General features: G+C 46.1%; 1 protein-coding gene across 1 annotated transcript; it reads right to left on the bottom strand.

The window, feature by feature from the left end:
- Positions 1-1,339: 1,339 nt before the first annotated feature.
- On the bottom strand, positions 1,340-21,204 carry UBAP1L (ubiquitin associated protein 1 like). Its single transcript, XM_061182019.1, has 5 exons — positions 21,085-21,204; positions 9,032-9,646; positions 6,633-6,839; positions 2,718-2,819; positions 1,340-1,694 (listed from the first exon to the last, which is right to left on the bottom strand). The coding sequence occupies exons 1-5, from the start codon at positions 21,202-21,204 to the stop codon at positions 1,560-1,562; spliced, it is 1,179 nt and encodes a 392-aa protein (XP_061038002.1). The 3' UTR covers positions 1,340-1,559.
- Between the last annotated feature and the right edge of the window lie 21 nt (positions 21,205-21,225).

Raw genomic sequence — 21,225 nt, 5'->3', positions numbered from 1 at the left:
GCAGTTCCACTTCTGGATATTATCTAAAGAAAACAAAAACACTAACTTGCAAAGGTATCTGCATCCCCATGTTCATTGCTGTACTATCTACAAGAGCCAAGATATGGAAATAACCTAAGTGTCCACTGATGAATGCATGGATAAAGAAACTGTGGTGTAAATATACAATGGAATATTATTCATTGTAAAAAAAGAATGAGATCTTGCCATTTATGACAACATGGATGGGCCTTGAGGGTATTATGCTAAGTGAAATAAATAAGACAGAGAAAGCAAATACTGTATGATCTCTCATATGTGGGATATTAAAAAACAAAGAAACAAAAACAAGCTCATAGATACAAAGAACTGATCAGTGGTTGCCAGAGGTGGGGGATGGAAGGGGGGGAAATGGGTGAAGGAGGTCAACAATAACAACCAAAAAATCAATTAAAAAAAGAAAAAGAAAGAATCTCCAGAGAGCTTCTTATAAAAACAAAACAGATTCCCGCGGGCTGCCAAGCTGGACTTTCTGAATCAGATTATCCAGGAGTGGGGACTTGGACATTTTAACAAACTCCCCAGGGCATTCTTATGGATAGCAGTCAGGGCTAATCACTCCACTTATCCTAGGGAAACTTAGGCCCAAAGAGGCCTTGAGCCAGTCATCAGCAGAACCAAAATCAGAATTAGGTCTTCTGACCCAGAGTTAGATATTCTTTGCACCCCAAGACCAGAAACCTACAGGACCCAAAGAACAGCACATCATTTATTTGTTTTAATTTTCTTAAACTCAAAGTTACTAATGCCCATAGTTTAAAGAATCAAATATAGGTCATTTTACACAGCTTATATGAAAACACATAGTTCCTCGCCTATGCAACTCCATGTGCCCCTCCCCACAAGGAACCACTTTCAACTCTTTTAGCTGATTCTTTTGGTATTGAAGGAAACCAGACTGTCACCTCAAAATATGCCTCTTCGACATAATTATTTTGAGCTGAAGGCAATTAAGAAGCAGCAAATGCAGGAAAAGCTCTCTCTACCCTTCCCCTCTTTTCTGCTTAAAGGCAGGATATAAATTCTCCTTTTCTGGAGACAGATTCTTGTCAGCCCAGAAATGTACCAGGGGAACCTACAAACAAACCTTACTCCATTAGTTCCCTCCCATATATTTACCTTCCCACAGTTTGCCATCTTTGGAAGCCTAAAACTGTTTTTTCCTTTGTCCTGTCATTTCTCTACAAATGTATTGTTCTTTGTTGAAGATGCTATATAAGCCAGAGTTCTAAACTGCTATTTTGAGCTACTTTTCATTGAAGTTTCTCAGGCATGATGTGTGCCGCATGCATTAATAAACTTTTATTTTTCTCTTGTTAATCTATCTTTTTGTTAAAGAGCCCCAGTTGAAGTCCTAAGATGGGTAAAGTTTTGCCACCTTTACAGTATTTATTCCCACCCTTGGCATCATTTGCATTTTTACAATGAGTATGCCTCAATTTGTTATTCTTATGTGGTTTTCATAATAGAGTCAGGATGGACTGCCAGGGATGCATGGGCACTGCGAGGTGCGTCCAGGGTCACTGGGCGCAGGCTACCAGCTCCTCCAGGGCTTGCTCACGGCGGTTGCCGTGGACCAGCAGCACCTCCTTGATCCGGTCCTGCTGGAAGCCCATGTCGCTGAACTGCTCCGAGAGGCGCAGGAACTCCCCTGCCTGAGGAACAGGAGGCAGAGAGGGCGTGGGGGACTCTGTGAGGCTGGGCCTCTGCCCTGGGGAGCCCCCTCCCAGGTGCCCACTGTACATACCCCCAGAAAGCTGTGACCCCCACAGGCCAGGTGAGCCTGATCCTGGGCAGCACCTGTGGTTTTCCTGTACCTCAGTGACATGGGCTCAAACCTCCCTTCCTGTGCCAAGGAAGGAGAGCCCAGCCAGGCTGCCAGCTCTCTCTGTCCGGCTTTCCTTCCCCACTCTGGCTCACTCCTGACTCCCTGTGCTCGGGTGCTGCGCTGGGGCAGGAAGAGGAAGGCTGCATACTGGTGCCCAGAGGATGCACAGCGCAGGGTCTCTGTCCAGGCCCCAAACTCTGCCAAGGTCTCACACAGCACAGCCTCTGCCTGCCTTCCTCCTCCGGCCCCAGTGCTTGAAACTTCCCTGCCCCTCCCCGCTCCTCCTCCTCGGCATCTCTCCCACCCCTGCATCCCTCCCTCAGCCTCTGTGAACACTGCTCTGCCTGGGCCAACTGCCAGTTGTGGACAGGTCACATTCACCAGGCACTTAGAATGTCCTCCTACTGGGACCACAGCCGCATGCATTCTGGGTTTCCAGGTAGGCGGCACACTCCCCGAGCACAGAGTTCAAGCACCTTTCTGCTACCTATCTGGCTCCTGTCTGGGTGTCTGACAAGGAGTGAAAGTCAATGTTTGTTGTGTTGATTCAGTTAAATAACACTAAAGACCCTCCCTCCTGCTTCCTCCCCACCCCTTCCCTTTCCCCCTCCCCTACCCCCTCCCTTCCCCTTCATCTTGGGTCCTCTCCCCTTCCCCTTCCCCTTGGGTCCTCTCACCTTCCCCGTGCCCCATCTCCCTGGGCTGCCTCCTTCTCCCCAGGGCTGAGCAAGCAGGCTGTCTCCTGTGGCCCGCAGGCCAGCTCTGGCACTGGTCCTCCCCAGCACACCAGGCTCGTGTGTGCACCCCACATCTCCCCTCCCCGGTGGCCCAGGCTGGAGGCCCTGCTGACCTGGCTCTCGGAGAACTGGAACATCTCCATGGCCTCATCCACCAGGCTCTCCTCGTAGCCATGTCGCAATAGCCGGTCACAGGCGCTAAGGTAGCTGAGAAACTGGGCCAGAAAGGGGCACAGAGGGAAGGAGGTTAAGAGGGGTGTCAGGGGCAGCAGATGGGGTGGAGGAGGCACACAAGGGCCTCGTTAAGGCTGAGCTCAGGGCCAGGCTGACTGGGCAACCTGCCACACACAACGTGGCCCCAGAGACCCATGAGCCAACAGAAGAGGGTCAGAGGCCTCCCCTGTGGCCAGGTGGACAGCAAAGCCTCACCACCTGTCCCAAGCTGGGGGCTGGAATCCAGGAAGAGGGCTGTCAGGGTGGGCTAAGGTGTTCCCAGAACCTAAGTGGGGAACGGGCCAGGGCTCAAACACGGGTATCTACCCACCACCCAGCCAGGCTGCTTACCCTCCCTGGTGAGCACCCACCTGTGAGAAGATAACCTCCTCTCCCACCCACAACTGTGCACCTCACCCACTGCCAGACACATAACATCTTTGCCATCCAGGACCCCGTGGGCCCCACTCTCTGCAACAGTCCTGCACCAGCGCTGGAAAGGGGAGGGGACAGTGGAGGACCCACAGGGCGGAACACCTCTTCCAGCCACTCCCTGCTTAGTCATCAGGGGCTACTTTTGCCCTCAGGATAAAGTGCTGCCTCCCAACCCAGGTTCAGTGGCCCCAGTTACCTCTGTCAGCAGCCCAGCTGCTCCCTCAGCACCCCCAGACTCCTGCACATCCGGCTCCAAGGCCAAGGCCAGCCTCACTCCTCTTCCCTGGGGAGCCTCTCCCCACCCCCCCATCTCCACCAGGTGCTCCCACAGCACCCCATGCTTCCCCTCACATACAGCTTTGTAATTGCTCTACTGTCTTTCTCATCCACTAACTTTTTGTTCCATGAGGGAAGAGTTGTGTCAGTCTTGTTCACCACTGTGTTCACCACTGTGTTCACCACTGTGAACCCAGCATGGCAGGCAGGCAGAAGGAGCTCAATAAATGTATGCTGTGTTTATAAAATGAATTAAGAACTACCTTCCGGGAGCTTACAGCTCAGTGGGGGAGATAAACCAGATACAGGAAGACATGAGTGCCAGGCAGATCAAAGCAGGATTTACAGGGAGTCTGCCAAATGAAGGCTCCAGATGATTAGAATTACGGGTATAAGTGGAGGAGAAACAGGTCAGGTTTCTGCAGACCTTCAGAACTGGGCAGAAAACACAGATCATAATAGACTAATGGTTTTCAAACTGTTTTAGCTTCTGAACTGTCCAAGCACCAGGGGGCTTCAACAGTAACAGGGTAAGGTTGAAGCTGCTCTGGGAGAGCTGTGGGCAGGTGGAGGGAGCCCAGAGTCCAGTGCTCCCACCTCAGGGACCTTGCTCTGGGCACATTTTGAAAACCACCCAACCAAGCTCTCCTTGCACAGTTGAGGAAACTGAAGTCTAGGCAGGGCGGGCAGCTTGCCCCAGGTCCCAGGACTAGGGCTCAGATCACCTGACCTCTTGGCCAGTGCCTTGTCCATCGGGGGGCCAGCTGCTAGAGGAGGGGCTTTGAGCTGGCTTGAAAGTAGACAGGGTTTCAGAAGGTGAAAACAGGGGCAGGGCAGATGGGGGATGCTCCCTTCACCTCTTGGTTCATCCACAGCAAAGGTTCTCAGCCTTGGTGCTGACTGTAGCTACCTGGGAGCCTTAAAACTACTGGTGCCTCAGTATCACTACCCATAAACTGCTGATGCTCACCTCCAGAGGCCCTGATATGACTGGTCAGGGGGACAGCCTGGGCACTGGGACTTTTACAGCTCTCCAGGTGATTCTTGTGTGCAGGCAAGGTTGAGAATCTCTGACTCAGTCCACACCAGTAGACCCAAGCCAGGCTGCATATCAGAACCATGCATATCAGAACCATCTGCAGATCTTTTAAAATGATAGGGCCCTGGGCCCACTCCAGATCCACTGATTGGGACTCTGCAGAGTAGGTCCTGAGAATCTGCATTTGTAAGGATTCTCCTGCTTGGTCAGTTACCAGGCCTATCTCAGGCCCCAGGGTAGGTGAGGATGTCACCATCAGACTCCAGGATGGGACCTCCAGCAGTTATTGATTATAAACACATATTCCCCTCCATTCTGTGAATGGGGAAAGTGAGGCTCAAAGAGGGGACCTGATGTGTCTAAAGTCCCATGGCAAGTCTGGGCCCGGCCTATGGATCCTCACACATGCCACCCACACCTGTCCTGCAGGCAGTCAGTGGACACATCAATCCTTGTGGAAGGAAGGAAGGAGTGATGGACAAAGCTTATCTTTTGTATCTCTTCCTCTCTCCTTGGTTCTTCCAAGTGCCCTGTCTCTATCACCCGATGCCCTCCCTCCTGGACCATCGTCGTTCATCTCTTTTCAAAAGGATTTACTGTAGTGTTTGTCTTTCAAAGGGAGAAGGGCTGTGAACCCAAAGGAGATGCTCAGTTAATGGTGGAGCTTCACAGAACAGAGAGGAATACTACCTTGGTGGGGGAGGATAGATGAAGTCATCCAATGGCCCTTCAGGCCCACCCCTTAGTGCCTGGCCCCTGACTGCTCACTGGGAGAAGACTCACCAGGCAGGTGGTCAGTCTATGTCTGGAAACACAACGTTCCTGATGCAGTGAGATTCTCCCAGCCCACCCACAGGGAGGCCAGTGCCCTGTGCTGCCTCCAGCTAATCTTCAGACCCCCACAGTGATGGCCCGAGACCTCAGCCTTGTCACAGGGTCTGGAGGGACTGAAGAGGCATGTCAGAGTCCCCACCATGGACTTGGCCCCTCACAGCCCTCCTAGACAGCTTCTTGGCCAAGATCCTGGCTTTTCAGCGGCAGCTGAAGGTGGAGGCAACTTCTTAAATCTCAGATCAGCCTAAGGTGCTGCCCTGGAAGGTTCTCACACAGAAATTATCTGTCCCTTCAGGAACTGCCTTAGCTGCAGAGAATCACTTCTCTCAAGTCACCTTCTTCCCACATCGGTGACTGACTGAAGCAGAAGTATGAAGGCCTGACCATCTCATTCCCAATTAGAACAACTCTGAAGGGCCATATATGCTTCTGAGCTGTGGGGCTGGCTGTCACTGGGTCTACAAAGCTCAGCCTCTCCCTCTACCCATCCTTGCTTCTGTCATTTCCCTTACCCAGAAGTTGTTCCCAAGGGTCTCCTTAATAAATATCCTGTATGCCAAACTCCATCGGAGTCTGCTTCCTGGGGAACCTAACCTACAGTACTGGTTTTCCCCATAGCTCCTAGCTGCATGTAAACACCCACGAAGTGCCCAGCAAATACTGATGACTAGATTGATGGATGGGTAGATGCAAAGAGAGAGAGATGGATATGGGTACGGATAAACTGTTGAGGGAAGTGGTTAGAGCTGTGCCATCCAATATGGTAGCCAGTAGCCACATGTGGCTATTTACCTTTAAATTTTAATTAATTACAATTAATTAAAATTCTCAGTCACACTAGCCACATTTCAAGTAACCACATATAGCTAGTGGCTACTGTATTGGACAACACAGGAATAAAACATCTCTCCTGCTGCAGAAAGTGTTATTGGGCAGCTCTGGAGAGATTCGTGGCTGCCCAAAGCTCCTGTCTCCTGTATCTGGGGCAGAGACTGGGACAGGAGTAGAATGTTGAGTCTCCCCAAGTAGGCATGGGGATTCCTGATAAACTCCTATGGAGGTGGTAGCATTAGGGTCTAGAAACTTGCTCATAACCCCCAATAATTGATTCCAAGCTGAAATTCTGCCTCTAGAGAAAAACATAAAATATCTTCAAGTTGAAGATAAAAAGAGTGTGGCCACTCACTGGGCTCCAGCTCCACAGCCCCCCAGTTCTGGGTCCTCCACTCACCTGGCTGAGGCTCTGCCGCCCAGTCTTCTGTAGAGCCATGATGGCCCTGTGCAAGGGATACCCCAGGGCGACCACTGGCCTGATGAGGTCTTGCTCCTCCTGGCTCAGGGCGGACAGCAAGTCAGCAGAATCAGGGTGCAATCTGTGGGTGGCGAGAGGCTGGGGCACCTGCCCAGGAGGTGGCAGGCAGGTATACAGGCTGAGGGACTGAAACACAGACAAGTGGATGTGTCAGTTACCATGGAGGTGACACCTGGCTAGGCAGGACATTTTTAAAGATGCCTTTATGTACCACCCTCTCTACAGAGTGTAGGGGCTAATATTGTGAGGAGCTTGGAGTCCTGCAGACCTGGATTCAAATCCCAGCTCTCTACTGTTTACTCAGTTTACTCATGTGTAAAGTGGATGCAATCATACCAGATACCTCACAGGGTTATTACAAGGCTTAAATAAGACAAGGTGAGAAAACTGATTAGCAAAGGGTCTGGCATACAGAAACTGCCAGTAGATGATAATACTTACTGCTTAAAACAACCCTGAAAGAGAAATATGATAGGCTCATTCTATTTTACAGATATTGAAGTCAAGGTTCAGACAAGTTAATGACCTGGTAAGCAACACACTTTTGGGACCTGAACCCTACTCAGAATCAAATCCAGGGTTCTTTACCCCACACCTTAGTAAGGGGGAAGCAGGGGTGATCTTCCCAGCCAGATCTTCCTTCTTGAGTTTGGCTGGCTGGGGCTTGGCTGGGCATGGAGTAGGGTAGGAACTGGGTACAGCTGTGGTGTTGGGGAAACCCACACAGACCCTGGACTAAGGAGGGTGGCTTGAAGGCATTTCAGTTGGTTTGGCTGGCATCACCCCTAACCCGTCCCCCATGAAGAAGCACCCATCTGCTAACCCCGAACATACCGCCCTGTCCCCTCCTCCCCAAGAAAAGCCTAGCTGCTGCCCTGACTTCAGGAGCAGAGTGCATGTGACATGTGAATTCCCAACCCGTCCTCATCTTCTCAGGGGTTTCCCTGCCATGACCTCATCCTAGGATCTGCTCTTTACCCCAGGTGAAAAACATGCAAATCTTAGGATTTGAGTCTACTCTTGTGACCTTGAAAAAGATTCTTACCTGCTCTCTGCCTCAGTTTCCTCCTCTTCAGAACATCTGCCCCATCCTCCCCCCAACCCCGCTGTAGGATTGTTGCTAGAGTTAAATTTAATTGGGACCAGGGAAGAGCCATCCTGGCATCAGCAGCTAGTCTGTGATGTGGGTGTGGCCTGTGCAGTTTACACAGCCTCTTCTTTGTTCGCTCTAAATAACTGTGTGAGGGGTTGCTGCCCACTTTACAGGTAGAGAAGAGATGGCTCAGAGCAGTTCAGTGACTTGCCTAAGCTCACACAGCAGTGAGTGGGAAATGCCAGACCTTGAATATGTCTTTTGGATTTAATTTCACCTTGGCCTTATTCTGTTGCATCTCCTGGCCTGACTGTGGAACTGCTGGGGGGAAGAAAGCTGTGCCTAACTGCCACCTCCTGCTACTAATCCTGACCTAACCCATCTGTTCCAGATCCAGGTTTTGTGGAGTTTGATACTTACACAATTTGGACCACTTAAAGAAAAAAGACACAGTTATGGATATAAAACTATGTACAAGGCCTTGGAAGGAGCTAGTGAGGGGCCTGAGGCTTAAGCTTCATTGGCTTCACCATATGTTCATATCTGCTCCCAGTTCTTCTTGGTACACATCCTCTGTCCTGAAGCCTTCCCATCCTGCAGCAACCCTCACCTCTCTCTCAATACCTGATTCCTCCCACTGTACAGTGCTGCCTTGTCTCACACTTCCTTGCCCAACTCTCCTTGTCCTGTGCTTTTGACCTGGTCTCTTCCAACCCAGTCTCTTGAAGGAAGTAACTGTACAGTGAATATTCCTTGATTGAGCCTTCCCCTCACCCATCCTACAGCAAGCCTTGCTGGGTGGGAAGCCCTAGATCTGAGCCACATTCACTGATTCAACAGACATTCACTGAGCACCCCCTATGGGCCAAGTGTGCTGCTGGGTGCTGTGGAAACAAACATTAATGCGATCCAGTCGCTGCCCTAGAAGAATCATATTCCATTGGAAGAGACAGACACATATTGGGTAATTACAATTATTGTGACATGCGCCCTAATAGAAGCAAAGAAGGCACAGTGAGAAACAGAGGGATTAGGGACCTCTGAGCAGGGAATATTCTAGGCAAAGGGCCGCAGGAAGGACTGCATGGTATAGGGCCAGGTGAGAGCAGGTAGGGAGGAGGAGCACGGAGAGGAGGGGACCGAGGCTTCGAACCAGGCTGGAGACCCAGACTGCGGGGGCCTCACTGCTGAGCTGTGGCCTCGGCCAAGGGGGCAGTTTCCTTACCGCAACCGCGAGCCTGTGGCTCCGCAGCGGGGGCACGGCGCCAGCCGTGGAGGGCCGAGGGGGCAGCGCGGGGATGCTGGGGAGCGATGGCTCGGGGCCTGGGGGCGGCGCGGGGGCGCTGGGGAGCGGGAGTGCCGGGCCCAGGGGTGACGCGGGGCCGGGGCAGAGGCTCAGAGCTCGATGGCGGATGCGGTGCAGGAGACTGCGGGGGCGGGCGGCCAGCCTGCACTCAGAGAGCCGCTGCCGCGCCCCGGCCAGCTCCGACCTCACGCCGCGCAGCACGTCCAGCGAGCACCGGTGTTGGCCCAGGCTGGGGCTCGCCGAGGAGCTGGGCTGGGGGCTGCAGGGATTTGGCTCTTCCTCCATGGCAGAGGAGGCTTCTTCCTCATCCTGGTCCTCCTCCTCCACCTCTTCCTCCTCAGGATGCTCCTGTGGTCTGGCCTCAGGACCTTCGGCTGCGGCAGGCATGGGCTCCAGCCCTTGCTCAGGGCTGACCAGCAAGAGCCAGGCGGGAGGGGCTGAAGCTGCCCCCGGGGCATCGCATTGGACCAGGCAGGGTCCCCGGACTACAGCCTCCACCCAGAAGAGTGCCCTCCTCTCCAGGCTGAAGTCGTGCTGCGGAAAGAAGGCCACATGAGGCTCCACCAGGCAGACCAGGGCCAGGGGCGCACCCCTACCTTCTGGCCTCTGGGGAACCTATTCAGGCATAGACTTGCCAGGCCTGGACAGCTTCTGATTCTAAGCCCCAGGCATTCATCGCAGCCTACCCTCACCCTTGGTTTTAGCTAGCAGTGGGGTGGATGGATATCAATAACAATTTAATGGCAAACTGCAGGAAGGACAAAGTGAGGAATAGGTTAATAGAATGAAACAGTGAAAACAAATATCTAAGTCCCTTTGCCATTCAGTATATAATTGAACAACAGGGGCTTAAAAAAATTCTCCAACAAAACTTGTTCTTAGCAAAGAAGCTTTCACTTCAGCCCAGCATCATTTGTCACTGAGCAGTTGGCCTTGGAGGCCGGCCCAGGCCTGCCAACCTCTCTGTGGAGTGGTACTTACCTCTATCCCATTCGCTGCCATCTGAGGTTACTTTGGGGCCCAGGAAATGTAAAAATCGCTAATTTTTGTTGAACTCTACTTAGTAGGTCCTAATGTTATTCCTATTTCCAGATTATCAAAATGAGGCTCAGAAAATTTAATTTGCTCGTGGTGAGATTAGTGGTGAGTGGTTGAGCTGGGATTCCTCTGTCCATCTGACTGTAGTGCTTTCTCCACTACAGACCAAGCCACCTAAAAAATAAATCTGGAGCCCACATAAATAATCTAAATTGAGAGTTTGTAAATGAGGCAAAAATAAAATATTCCCGGTACCTACCATTAAAATTTAGAACTGGAAATATAAAACTCCATTAAAAAATATAAATATTCTCAAAAGGCAATTTCAGTGCTCAATGATGGCCAGTTAAGGCTGGGGGAAGTGGTGTGTGTGGGGAAAATGGGAGGCAGAAAGGCAGACAGGCACTGCCCCCTCCCACCCCTGAATTACCCTATGTTGGAGAGAGGAACATAACTTAGCTGTTCTAAGTGTGGCTCCCTGAGTGTATCTTATTTCTTTCCGTATTCTCAGGGCCCAGGGCAGTTCTGGCCCCAAGGGGATATTTGTAAGTGCGTGCAGAATAAATGGACAGAGAAAGAGATTGGAGCAAAATAAGTGGGTTGTGAAGGACAGAGGAGGGAAAAAGACAACTCCAGAACTGATGAGGCAGTCATGAAGAGAAAGAGACTGAGAGATAATGAGACAGTCAACAGGACTTAAGGAATAAAAGGATCCAAAGACCCAGGCTGAACAACCAGTAAGACAGGAATACAGCCCCATCCATCAAAAAAAAAAAAAAAAAAAAGAAACGACAAAAAAATATGTTATGACGAAGGAGCAAGGTAAAAAACTACAAGACCAAATAAATGAAGATGAAATTGGCAACATACCTGAAAAATAATTCAGAGTAATGATAGTAAAAATGATCCAAAATCTCAGAAACAGAATGGAGAAAATACAAGGAATGTTTAACAAGGATCTAGAAGAACTAAAGAGCAAACAAACAGTGATGAACAACACAATAACTGAAATTAAAAATACTCTAGAAGGAATCAATAGCGGAATAACTGAGGCAGAAGAATGGATAAGTGAGCTGGAAGATAAAATGGTGGAAATAACTGCCAGGGAGCAGAATAAAGAAAAAAGAATGAAAAGAATTGAGGACAGTCTCAGAGACCTCTGGGACAACATTAAATGCACTAATATTCAAATTATAGGGGTCCCAGAAGAAGAGAAAAAGAAAGGGTCTGAGAAAATATTTGAAGACATTATAGTTGAAAACTTCCCTAACATGGGAAAGGAAATACTCGGTCAAGTCCAGGAAGCACAGAGAGCCCCATACAGGATAAATCCAAGGAGAAACACTTGGAGACACGTATTAATCAAACTATCAAAACTTAAGTACAAAGAAAAAATATTAAAAGCAACAAATAACGTACAAGGGATTCCCCATAAGGTTAACAGCTGATCTTTCAGCAGAAACTCTGCAAGCCAGAAGGCAGGGGCAAGACATATTTAAAATGATGAAAGGGGAAAACCTACAACCAAGATTACTCTACCCAGTAAGGATCTCATTCAGATTTTTTTTTTTAAAGAAAGGTGGCTAATGAGTCTTTTTTTTTTTTTAATTATTTTATTTATTTATTTTTGGCTGTGTTGGGTCCTCGTTGCTGCACACAGGCTTTCTCTAGTTGCAGCGAGAGGGGGCTACTCTTCGTTGTGGTGCACGGGCTTCTCACTGCAGTGGCTTCTCTTGTTGTGGAGCATGGGCTCTAGGCGTGTGGGCTTCAGTAGTTGTGGCTCGCGGGCTCTAGAGCGCAGGCTCAATAGTTGTGGCACATGGGCTTAGTTGCTCTGCGGCACGTGGGATCTTCCTGGACCAGGCATCGAACCCGCGTACCCTGCATTGGCAGGCAGGTTCTTATCCACTGCACCACCAGGGAAGCCCTCTCATTCAGATTTGACAGAGAAATCACGAGCAAAAGCTATGAGAATTCAGCACCACCAAACCAGCTTTACAACAAATGCTAAAGGAACTTCTCTAAGTGGGAAACAAAAGAGAAGAAAAAGACCCACAAAAACAAACCCAAATCAATTAAGAAAATGGTAATAGGAACATACATATCGATAATCACATTGAATGTAAATGGATTAAATGCTCCAACCAAAAGACACAGACTGGCTGAATGGATACAAAAACAAGACCCATATATATGCTGTCTACAAGAGACCCACTTCAGACCTAGGGACACATACAGACAGAAAGTGAGGGGATGGAAAAAGATATTCCAAGCAAATGGAAATCAAAAGAAAGCTGGAATACCAATTATCATATCAGATAAAATAGACTTTAAAATAAAGGCTGTTGGGGACTTCCCTGGTGGTGCAGTGGTTAAGATTCCGCCTGCCAATGCAGGAGACATGGGTTCAAGCCCTGCTCCGGGAAGATCCCACATGCCGCAGAGCAACTAAGCCTGCGCACCACAGCTACAGAGCCTGCGCTCTAGAGCCTGTGAGCTACAACTACTGAGCCTGCGTGCCACAACTACTGAAGCCTGAACGCCTAGAGCCCATACTCCACAACAAGAGAAGCCACCGCAATGAGAAGCCTGTGCACCCCAATGAACAGTAGCCCCCGCTCGCCGCAACTAGAGAAAGCCCACACGCAACGAAGATCCAACGCAGCCAAAAATAAATAAATAAATACATTTTTTTTAAAAAAGAAAAAAAAAGATATTCCATGCAAATGGAAATCACAAGAAAGCTGGAATAGCAATACTCATGTCAGATAAAATAGACTTTAAAATAAAGAATGTTGGGGGCTTCCCTGGTGGCGCAGTGGTTAAGAATCTGCCTGCCAAGGCAGGGGACACGGGGATGAGCCCTGGTCCGGGAAGATCCCACATGCTGTGGAGCAACTAAGCCCATGCACCACAACTATTGAGCCTGCACTCTAGAGCCTGTGAGCCACAACTACTGGGCCCTCATGCCACAACTACTGAAGCCTGCGTGCCTAAAGACCGTGCTCCGCAACAAGAGAAGCCACCACAATGAAGAGTAGCCCCCGCTCACTGTAGTTAGAGAAAGCCCGTGTGCAGCAATGAAGACCCAATGCAGCCAAAAACAAATAAATAAAATAAATTTTAAAAATTTATAAAAATAAAAATAAACAAAGGTTTTTAAAAAATAAAAAAATAAAGACTGTTACAAGAGATAAGGAAGACACTACATAATGATCAAGGAATCAATCCAAGAAGAAAACATAACAATTATAAATATTTATGCACCCAACATAGGAGCACTTTAATACATAAGGCAAATGCTAACAGCCATAAAAGGAGAAATCGACAGTAACACAATAATAGTGGGGGACTTTTAACACCCCACTTACACCAATAGACAGATCATCCGGACAGAAAATAAATAAGGAAACACAAGCTTTAAATGACACAGCAGACCAGATAGACTTAATTGATATTTTGAGGACATTCCACCCAAAAGCAGAAGAATACACTTTCTTCTCAAGTGCACATGGAACATTCTCCAGAATAGATGACATCTTGGGTCACAAATCAAGCCTTGGAAAATTTAAGAAAATTGAAATCGTATCAAGCATCTTTTCCGACAACAACACTATGAGATTAGAAATCAATTACAGGAAAAAAAAAACAGTAAAAAACACAAATACATGGAGGCTAAACAGTGCACTGCTAAATAACCAAGAGATCACTAAAGAAATCAAAGAAGGAATAAAAAAATACCTAGAAACAAATGACAATGAAAACATGATGATCCAAAACCTATGGGATGCAGCAAAAGCAGTTCTAAGAGGGAAGCTCCCAGCAATTCAAGCTCATCTCAAGAAACAAGAAAAATCTCAAATAAATATTCTAACCTTACACCTAAAGCAACTAGAAAAAGAAGAACAAAGAAAACCCAAAGTTAGTAGGAGGAAAGAAATCATAAAGATCAGAGCAGAGATAAATGAAATAGAAACGAAGAAAACAATAGCAAAGATCAATAAAACTAAAAGTTGGTTCTTTCAGAAGACAAACAAAATTGATAAACCTTTAGCCAGACTCATCAAGAAAAAGAGGGAGAGGACTCAAATCAATAAAATTAGAAATGAAAAAGGAGAGATTACAACTGATACCACAGAAATACAAAAGTTCCTAAGAGACTACTACAAGCAACTCTATGCCAATAAAATGGACAACCCGGAAGAAATGGACAAATCCTTGGAAAAGTACAACCTTCCAAGATTGAACCAGGAAGAACTAGAAAAGATAAACAGATCAATCACAGGTAATCAAATTGAAACTATAATTTAAAATCTTCCAACAAACAAAAGTCCAGGACCAGATGGCTCCACGGACGAATTCTATCAAACGTTTAGAGAAAAGTTAACACCTATCCTTCTCAAACTCTTCCAAAAAATTGTGGAGGGAGGAACACTCCCAAACTTGTTTTACGAGGCCACCATCACCCTGATACCAAAACCAGACAAAGATATCACAAAAGAAGAAAATTATAGACCAATATCACTGATGAACATAGATGTAAAAATCCTCAAGAAAATACTAGCAAACAGAATCCAACAACACATTAAAAGGATCATACACCATGATCAGGTGGGATTTATCCCAGGGATGCAAGGATTCTTCAATATACGCAAATCAATCAATGTGATACACGATATTAACAAACTGAAGAAGAAAAACCATATGATCAATAGATGCAGAAAAAGCTTTTGACAAAATTCAACACCCATTTATGATAAAAACTCTCCAGAAAGTGGGCATAGAGGGAACCTACCTCAACATAATAAAGGCCATGTACGACAAACCCACAGCAAACATCATTCTCAATGGTGAAAAACTGAAAGCATTTCCTCTAAGATCAGGAACAAGACAAGGATGTCCACTCTCGCCACTATTATTCAACATAATATTGGAAGTCCTAGCCACAGCAATCAGAGAAGAAAAAGAAATAAAATGAATACAAATTGAAAAGAAGAAGTAAAACTGTCAGTATTTGCTGATGACATGATACTATACATAGAAAATCCTAAAGATGCCACCAAAAAACTACTAGAACTAATCAATGAATTTGGTAAGGTTGCAGGATACAAAATTAATGCACAGAAATCTCTGGCATTCCTATACACTAACAATGAAAGAGAAATTAAGGAAACAGTCCCATTTACCATTGCAACAAAAAGAATAAAATACCTAGGAATAAACCTACCTAAGGAGGCAAAAGACGTGTACTCAGAAAACTATAAAACACTGATAAAAGAAATCAAAGATAACATAAACAAATGGAGAGACATACCATATTCCTGGATTGGAAGAAGCAGTATTGTGAAGATGACTATACTACCCAAAGCAATCTACAGGTTCAATGCAATCCCTGTCAAATTACCAATGGCATTTTTCACAGAACTAGAACAAGAAATTTTACAATTAGTATAGAAACACAAAAGACCTCGAATAGCCAAAGCAATCTTAAGAAAGAAAAACGGAGCTGGAAGAATCAGGCTCCCTGACTTCAGACTACACTACAAAGCTATAGTAATCAAGACAGTATGGTACTGGCACAAAAACAGAAATATAGATCAATGGAACAGGATAGAAAGTTCAGAGATAAACCCACGCACATATGGTCACCTTATCTTTGATAAAGGAGGCAAGAATATACAATGGAGAAAAGACAGCCTCTTCAATAAGTGGTGCTGGGAAAACTGGACAGCTACATGTAAAAGAATGAAATTAGAACACTCCTTAACACCATATACAAATATAAACTCAAAATGGATTAAAGACCTAAATGTAAGGCTGGACACTATAAAACTCTTAGAGGAAAACATAGGCAGAACACTCTATGACATAAATCACAGCAAGATCCTTTTTGACCCACCTCCTAGAGACATGGAAATAAAAACAAAAATAAACAAATGGGACCTAATGAAACTTAAAAGCTTTTGCACAGCAAAGGAAACCATAAACAAGATGAAAAGACAACCCTCAGGATGGGAGAAAATATTTGCAAATGAAGCAACTGACAAAGGATTAATCCCTAAAATATACAAGCAGCTCATGCAGCTCAATATCGAAAAAAAAAACAACCCAATCCAAAAATGGGTGGAAGACCTAAATAGGCATTTCTCCAAAGAAGACATACAGATGGCCAACAAATACATGAAAAGATGCTCAACATCACTAATCATTAGTGAAATGCAAATCAAAACCACAATGAGGTACCACCCCACACCAGTCAGAATGGCCATCGTCAAAAAATCTACAAACAATAAATGCTGGAGAGGGTGTGGAGAAAAGGGAACCCTCCTGCACTGTTGGTGGGAATGTAAACTGATACAGCCACTATGGAGAACAGTATGGCGGTTCCTTAAAAAAACTAAAAATAGAACTACCATATGACCCAGCAATCCCACTACTGGGCATATACCCTGAGAAAACCATAATTCAAAAAGAGTCATGTACCACGATGTTCATTGCAGCACTATTTACAATAGCCAGGACATGGAAGCAACCTAAATGTCCATCTACAGATGAATGGATAAAGAAGATGTGGCACATATATACAATGGAATATTACTCCACCATAAAAAGGAACAAAATTGAGTTATTTGTAGTGAGGTGGATGGACCTAGAATCTGTCATACAGAGTGAAGTAAGTCAGAGAGCGAAAAACAAATACCGTATACTAACGCATATATATGGAATTTTAAAAAGCGGTACTGATGAACCTAGTGGCAGGACAGGAATAAAGATGCAGATGTAGAGAACGGACTTGAGGGCACAGGGGAGAAGGGGAAGCTGGGATGAAGTGAGAGAGTAGCATTGACATATATACACTACCAAATGTAAAATGGATGACTAGTGGGAAGCTGCTCCATAGCACAAGGAGATCAACGTGATGCTTTGTGACGACCTAGAGGGATGGGATAGGGAGGGTGGGAGGGAGGCTCAAGAGGGAGGGGATATGGGGATATATGTATACATATAGCTGATTCACTTTGTTGTACAGCAGAAACTAACACAACATTGTAAAGCATTTATACTCCAATAAAGATGTGAAAAAAAAAATATCAGCACTTGTGATTTGTGGAACCTAAGCAAGATGATTCTAAATTTCATATGAAAAACAAACAAATAAGAATAGTCAGAAAAACTCTGGGGACAAAAAGAGAAATAAGGGGGACTGGCCCTACCAGCTGTTAATATATATTATAAAACCTCAATAATTAAAGCTAAGGCACTGGCACAGATAGACTAAAGGTACAGAACAGAAAGTCCAGAAATAGAAATTAATATCTATGGGACTTTAGTAAATAATAAAGTGGCATCTCAAGCAATGGGAAGAAGATGGTGTTAGTCAAAAATGGTGTTAGTCAGCTGAAAGGAAATAAAGTTGGATCCATCCTCACATCATACACGAGGATGAATTCCAAAAGGATCGAAGATTCAATTGTATGAAATGAAACCATAGAAGTACTAGGAGAAAACAGGAGAGAAATCCTTTATAACCTCAAGTGGGAAAACATTTCTCTGAATTGAAATTGAGAAGCCATGAAAGTACACACACGCACATGTGAAAATCTGCATGGCAAATATACCCCATAAGCAAGGTCAAAGGCAAATGACAAACTGGAAGGAAAACAGCCCAACAGGGAAATGGACAAAAGATATGGACAGTCCACAGAAAAGGAAATACAGATGGCTCTTAAACACATGAAAAGCTGCTCAACCTCACTAAGGATAAGAGAAAGGCAAAATAAAACTACACTGAGATACCATTTGCCTATCCCTGGGCAAAGATCCAACATCTTATGACTCTCTGTTGGGGAGTGGAGCTGAGGTATAGGCCCCTTGTAGAGCGCTGGTTGGATGTAAATCAATATAATCGTTATGGAGGGCAATATGGCAATACACTTCAATTCAAAAGGACATCTGCATAGTCTTTCCCTGCAGCATTGTTTGTAATGGCAAAAGACTGGGAAGAACCTAAGTGTCCATCAAGAGGGGATTCATTCAATAAAGTACGATGTATTCATTTAACCCAATACAGTGAAAAACAAAGTGAAGAAGCTTTCTATGTATTGATATGGAAGGTCTTAAAATATATTAAGTGAAAAAAATCAAGAAGAACAGTGTATACAAAATGCTACCCTTGGTGTAAAAAAGGAGGAAATAGGGCTTCCCTGGTGGTGCAGTGGTTGGGAGTCTGCCTGCTAATGCAGGGGACACGGGCTCGAGCCCTGGTCTGGGAAGATCCCACATGCCGTGGAGCAACTAGGCCCGTGGGCCACAACTTCTGAGCCTGCGCGTCTGGAGCCTGTGCTCTGCAACAAGAGAGGCCGCGATAGTGAGAGGCCCACGCACCGCGATGAAGAGTGGCCCCCGCTTGCCACAACTGGAGAAAGCCCTCGCACAAAAACGGAGACCCAACACAGCCAAAAATAAATAAATAAATAAATAAATTTAAAAAAAAAAAAAAAGGAGGAAATAGCTGTATTTACTTGTGTATACAAACATAAGAATCTTCAGAAGAATACATTTTAAAAAATGAGTGACAGAGGTCACCAGTAGAGGTGGGGACAGGACAGATGGGAAGGTGTCAGTAGAAGGCTTTTCACTCTTTCAGGGTAGGCAAACTGCCTGGGAGCCAAACTGACCTCCAACCTTGTTTTTATAAATAAAGTGTTTTTGGAACACAGCCATACCCATCCACTACTTTCTGTAATGTCTATGGCCCTTTCTCCCTACAACAGCAGAGTTAAGTAATTGCCAGTTTTTACTATCTGGTTCTTTACAGAAAATGTTTGTTGACCCTTGTGCTATACCTATATATACATATATATACATGTATATATATGTATTTCATTTCAAACTGCATGAATATATTTTCTTTCTAAAAATTTTAATTGACAAAAGGGAAATTAACTCTGATTAAAGGGATGATGAAACTATGATGAAACAACAAAACACAGACTTGTTGAGACTCCTTGGGAAGGCAGTAGGGTGCAGGGAGTGGACATGGGCTTTGGGGTCTGATCACATTGGAGTCCTGGCTGTGTCACTTACAAGCCACATGACCCTGTTGGTCACCTGGGTGGGAACTTTGGTTTCCTGTGCCATGGGGAAGGAACACCCACCTGCTAAACGGGTCATAAAAATGAGAGAGAAGAGTGAATGTATAAAGAGTACCTAGCATGGGCCTGGTGCATAGCAGGTGCTCAATAAATGGTAGCTATTTTTTCTCTTTAGGCCACTACAGGTTCATCTGGTAATGTAACTACTATTTATAACATTGTTGCTATGGGAAAATGTGTTTCAAGTTCCAAACACTGGGAATACAGCCCAGTACATTTGGAAGACTGACCAGGAGAGGCTGTAAATCATACTTGGAGTCTCTATTTGATTATTTGCCACAGCAGTAAAAGAAATGGAGGCTCAGGAAGGGAAACAGGCACAAGGGAGTACAGATGCCCACCCTGAGAATAGGAGGCAGAGCCAGGGCCAGCATATGGGCTAGGACACTAGACATAGACTTGGCAGAAGGGTGCATATTTCTGCTTCGAGAAGTAACCTTCAGAATAGCCTCTTCCCAGCTTGGCTTGAGCCCAGCAGAGAGGGAAAAGTTGTGATAGTCTACCTCCCCTGGAGCTTAGTAAAGCAAGTTCCTCTTCCCAACAATACAGGCCCTACTGCCAGAGGGCCCACAGCACAGGCTGCCTGGGGAGAGCAAGAGGTCCTGCCCCACAGAGCGTGGGCCCCTGGACACTGTGCTCTGGGCTTTACAAAGCTTATTTCTGTTCTGGGTCTTAAGGAGCTTAAGTGCAACTCCAGGGTCTGCAGATAAGTCTCTTGCTCCTGTCCCCACAGGCCACTCATGCCTCTCCACCTGACCCTCCCCAGGCCTCTCCTTCCTGGACTATGCTCTCTGCACCTCACTTTCCACAACCCTTTTTTTTGCCCTCGAACATTATCTGTCTGATGGCTCTCATGTTCCAATCCTTCTCTTAGCTATCAGGAAATGATCTAGAGTCAGGACCTGGGTTCTAGTCCTGCCACTGCCACTATCTTTGGACAAATCATTTCCCTTCTCTGAGCCTCATGTCCTCATATGCAAAGTGAGTGAGAGCTGAACTAGATCCTCAAACTTTCCTACAAAGTTAGCCCACAGACAGCGCTGACTGAGCACAGAAGAGCCCGAGGACTCAGTCCCAAGAGACCCAACACCAGCTCCACAGTTCTCTGCAATCCTTTTCTTTCATTTTCTCAAAATTCATGTGAATTCTGCCTTCTACCCCATGATACATCTGTGTTATAATATAAATGCAATAGGTTTCCTCCTAAATCTTCAAGTAAATTTGACTCACTTGGAAGTTAAATAATCATATTTATCCTGAGGGTATGTGATACCACCATACATACTGGGTGCATATCCCAGTGGGTGAGCCGTGGGGCAAGGGGTGCCTCAAGGGTGTCCCCAGGGTAGATGTGCTTTGGGTCTGTGGAATAGTAATCCCTTCTTAGTGTCCCATGTAACTGTCTGCATTTTAATGGAGGATTCTGGAGAGAGTATCTTAGCCCAACGAAGTGATTCTAATGGTGGAATTTTAGAATTGGCAGCAGGCTGATAGAGAACAGAGGAATTGGAGCATCCTTGCTATGACTCTCAGTCACTCCATACAGGCAACCTTCCAGTTATTCTAAACTTAAAATAAGACCCACTAAATAGCCCTCAACACCAGGACACTAGCCTTCTTCATGAAATATCTTTTCCTCTTGGGTTATTTCCAAACTTCCTAGAATATACCAGAACAGGACAGGCTACCAGTTAAAATCAAGGAACAAGGGACCTCATGAGGCTCAGCATCAGACCCACAGAGCCAGGGATGAGAAGACAGACAGAGAGATACACTTACCATAGAACCCAGCAGAAGCTCCCTGCAGTCTGGGACACTGAGCTCTGGCCCAGGGAGGGGCTCCGTGCCTATCACAAAGCCCTTGGGCACCTTGAAGGGGACACCATCCAGGGCATTCATTCTGTCAGAGGAATGTGGAGA

The sequence above is a fragment of the Eubalaena glacialis genome, chromosome 2, assembly GCF_028564815.1.
Source record: "Eubalaena glacialis isolate mEubGla1 chromosome 2, mEubGla1.1.hap2.+ XY, whole genome shotgun sequence".
NCBI classification, from domain to species: Eukaryota; Metazoa; Chordata; class Mammalia; order Artiodactyla; family Balaenidae; genus Eubalaena; species Eubalaena glacialis.
The sequence above is the reverse complement of the archived record's forward strand: the minus strand, read 5'-3'. Positions and strand labels throughout refer to the sequence as shown.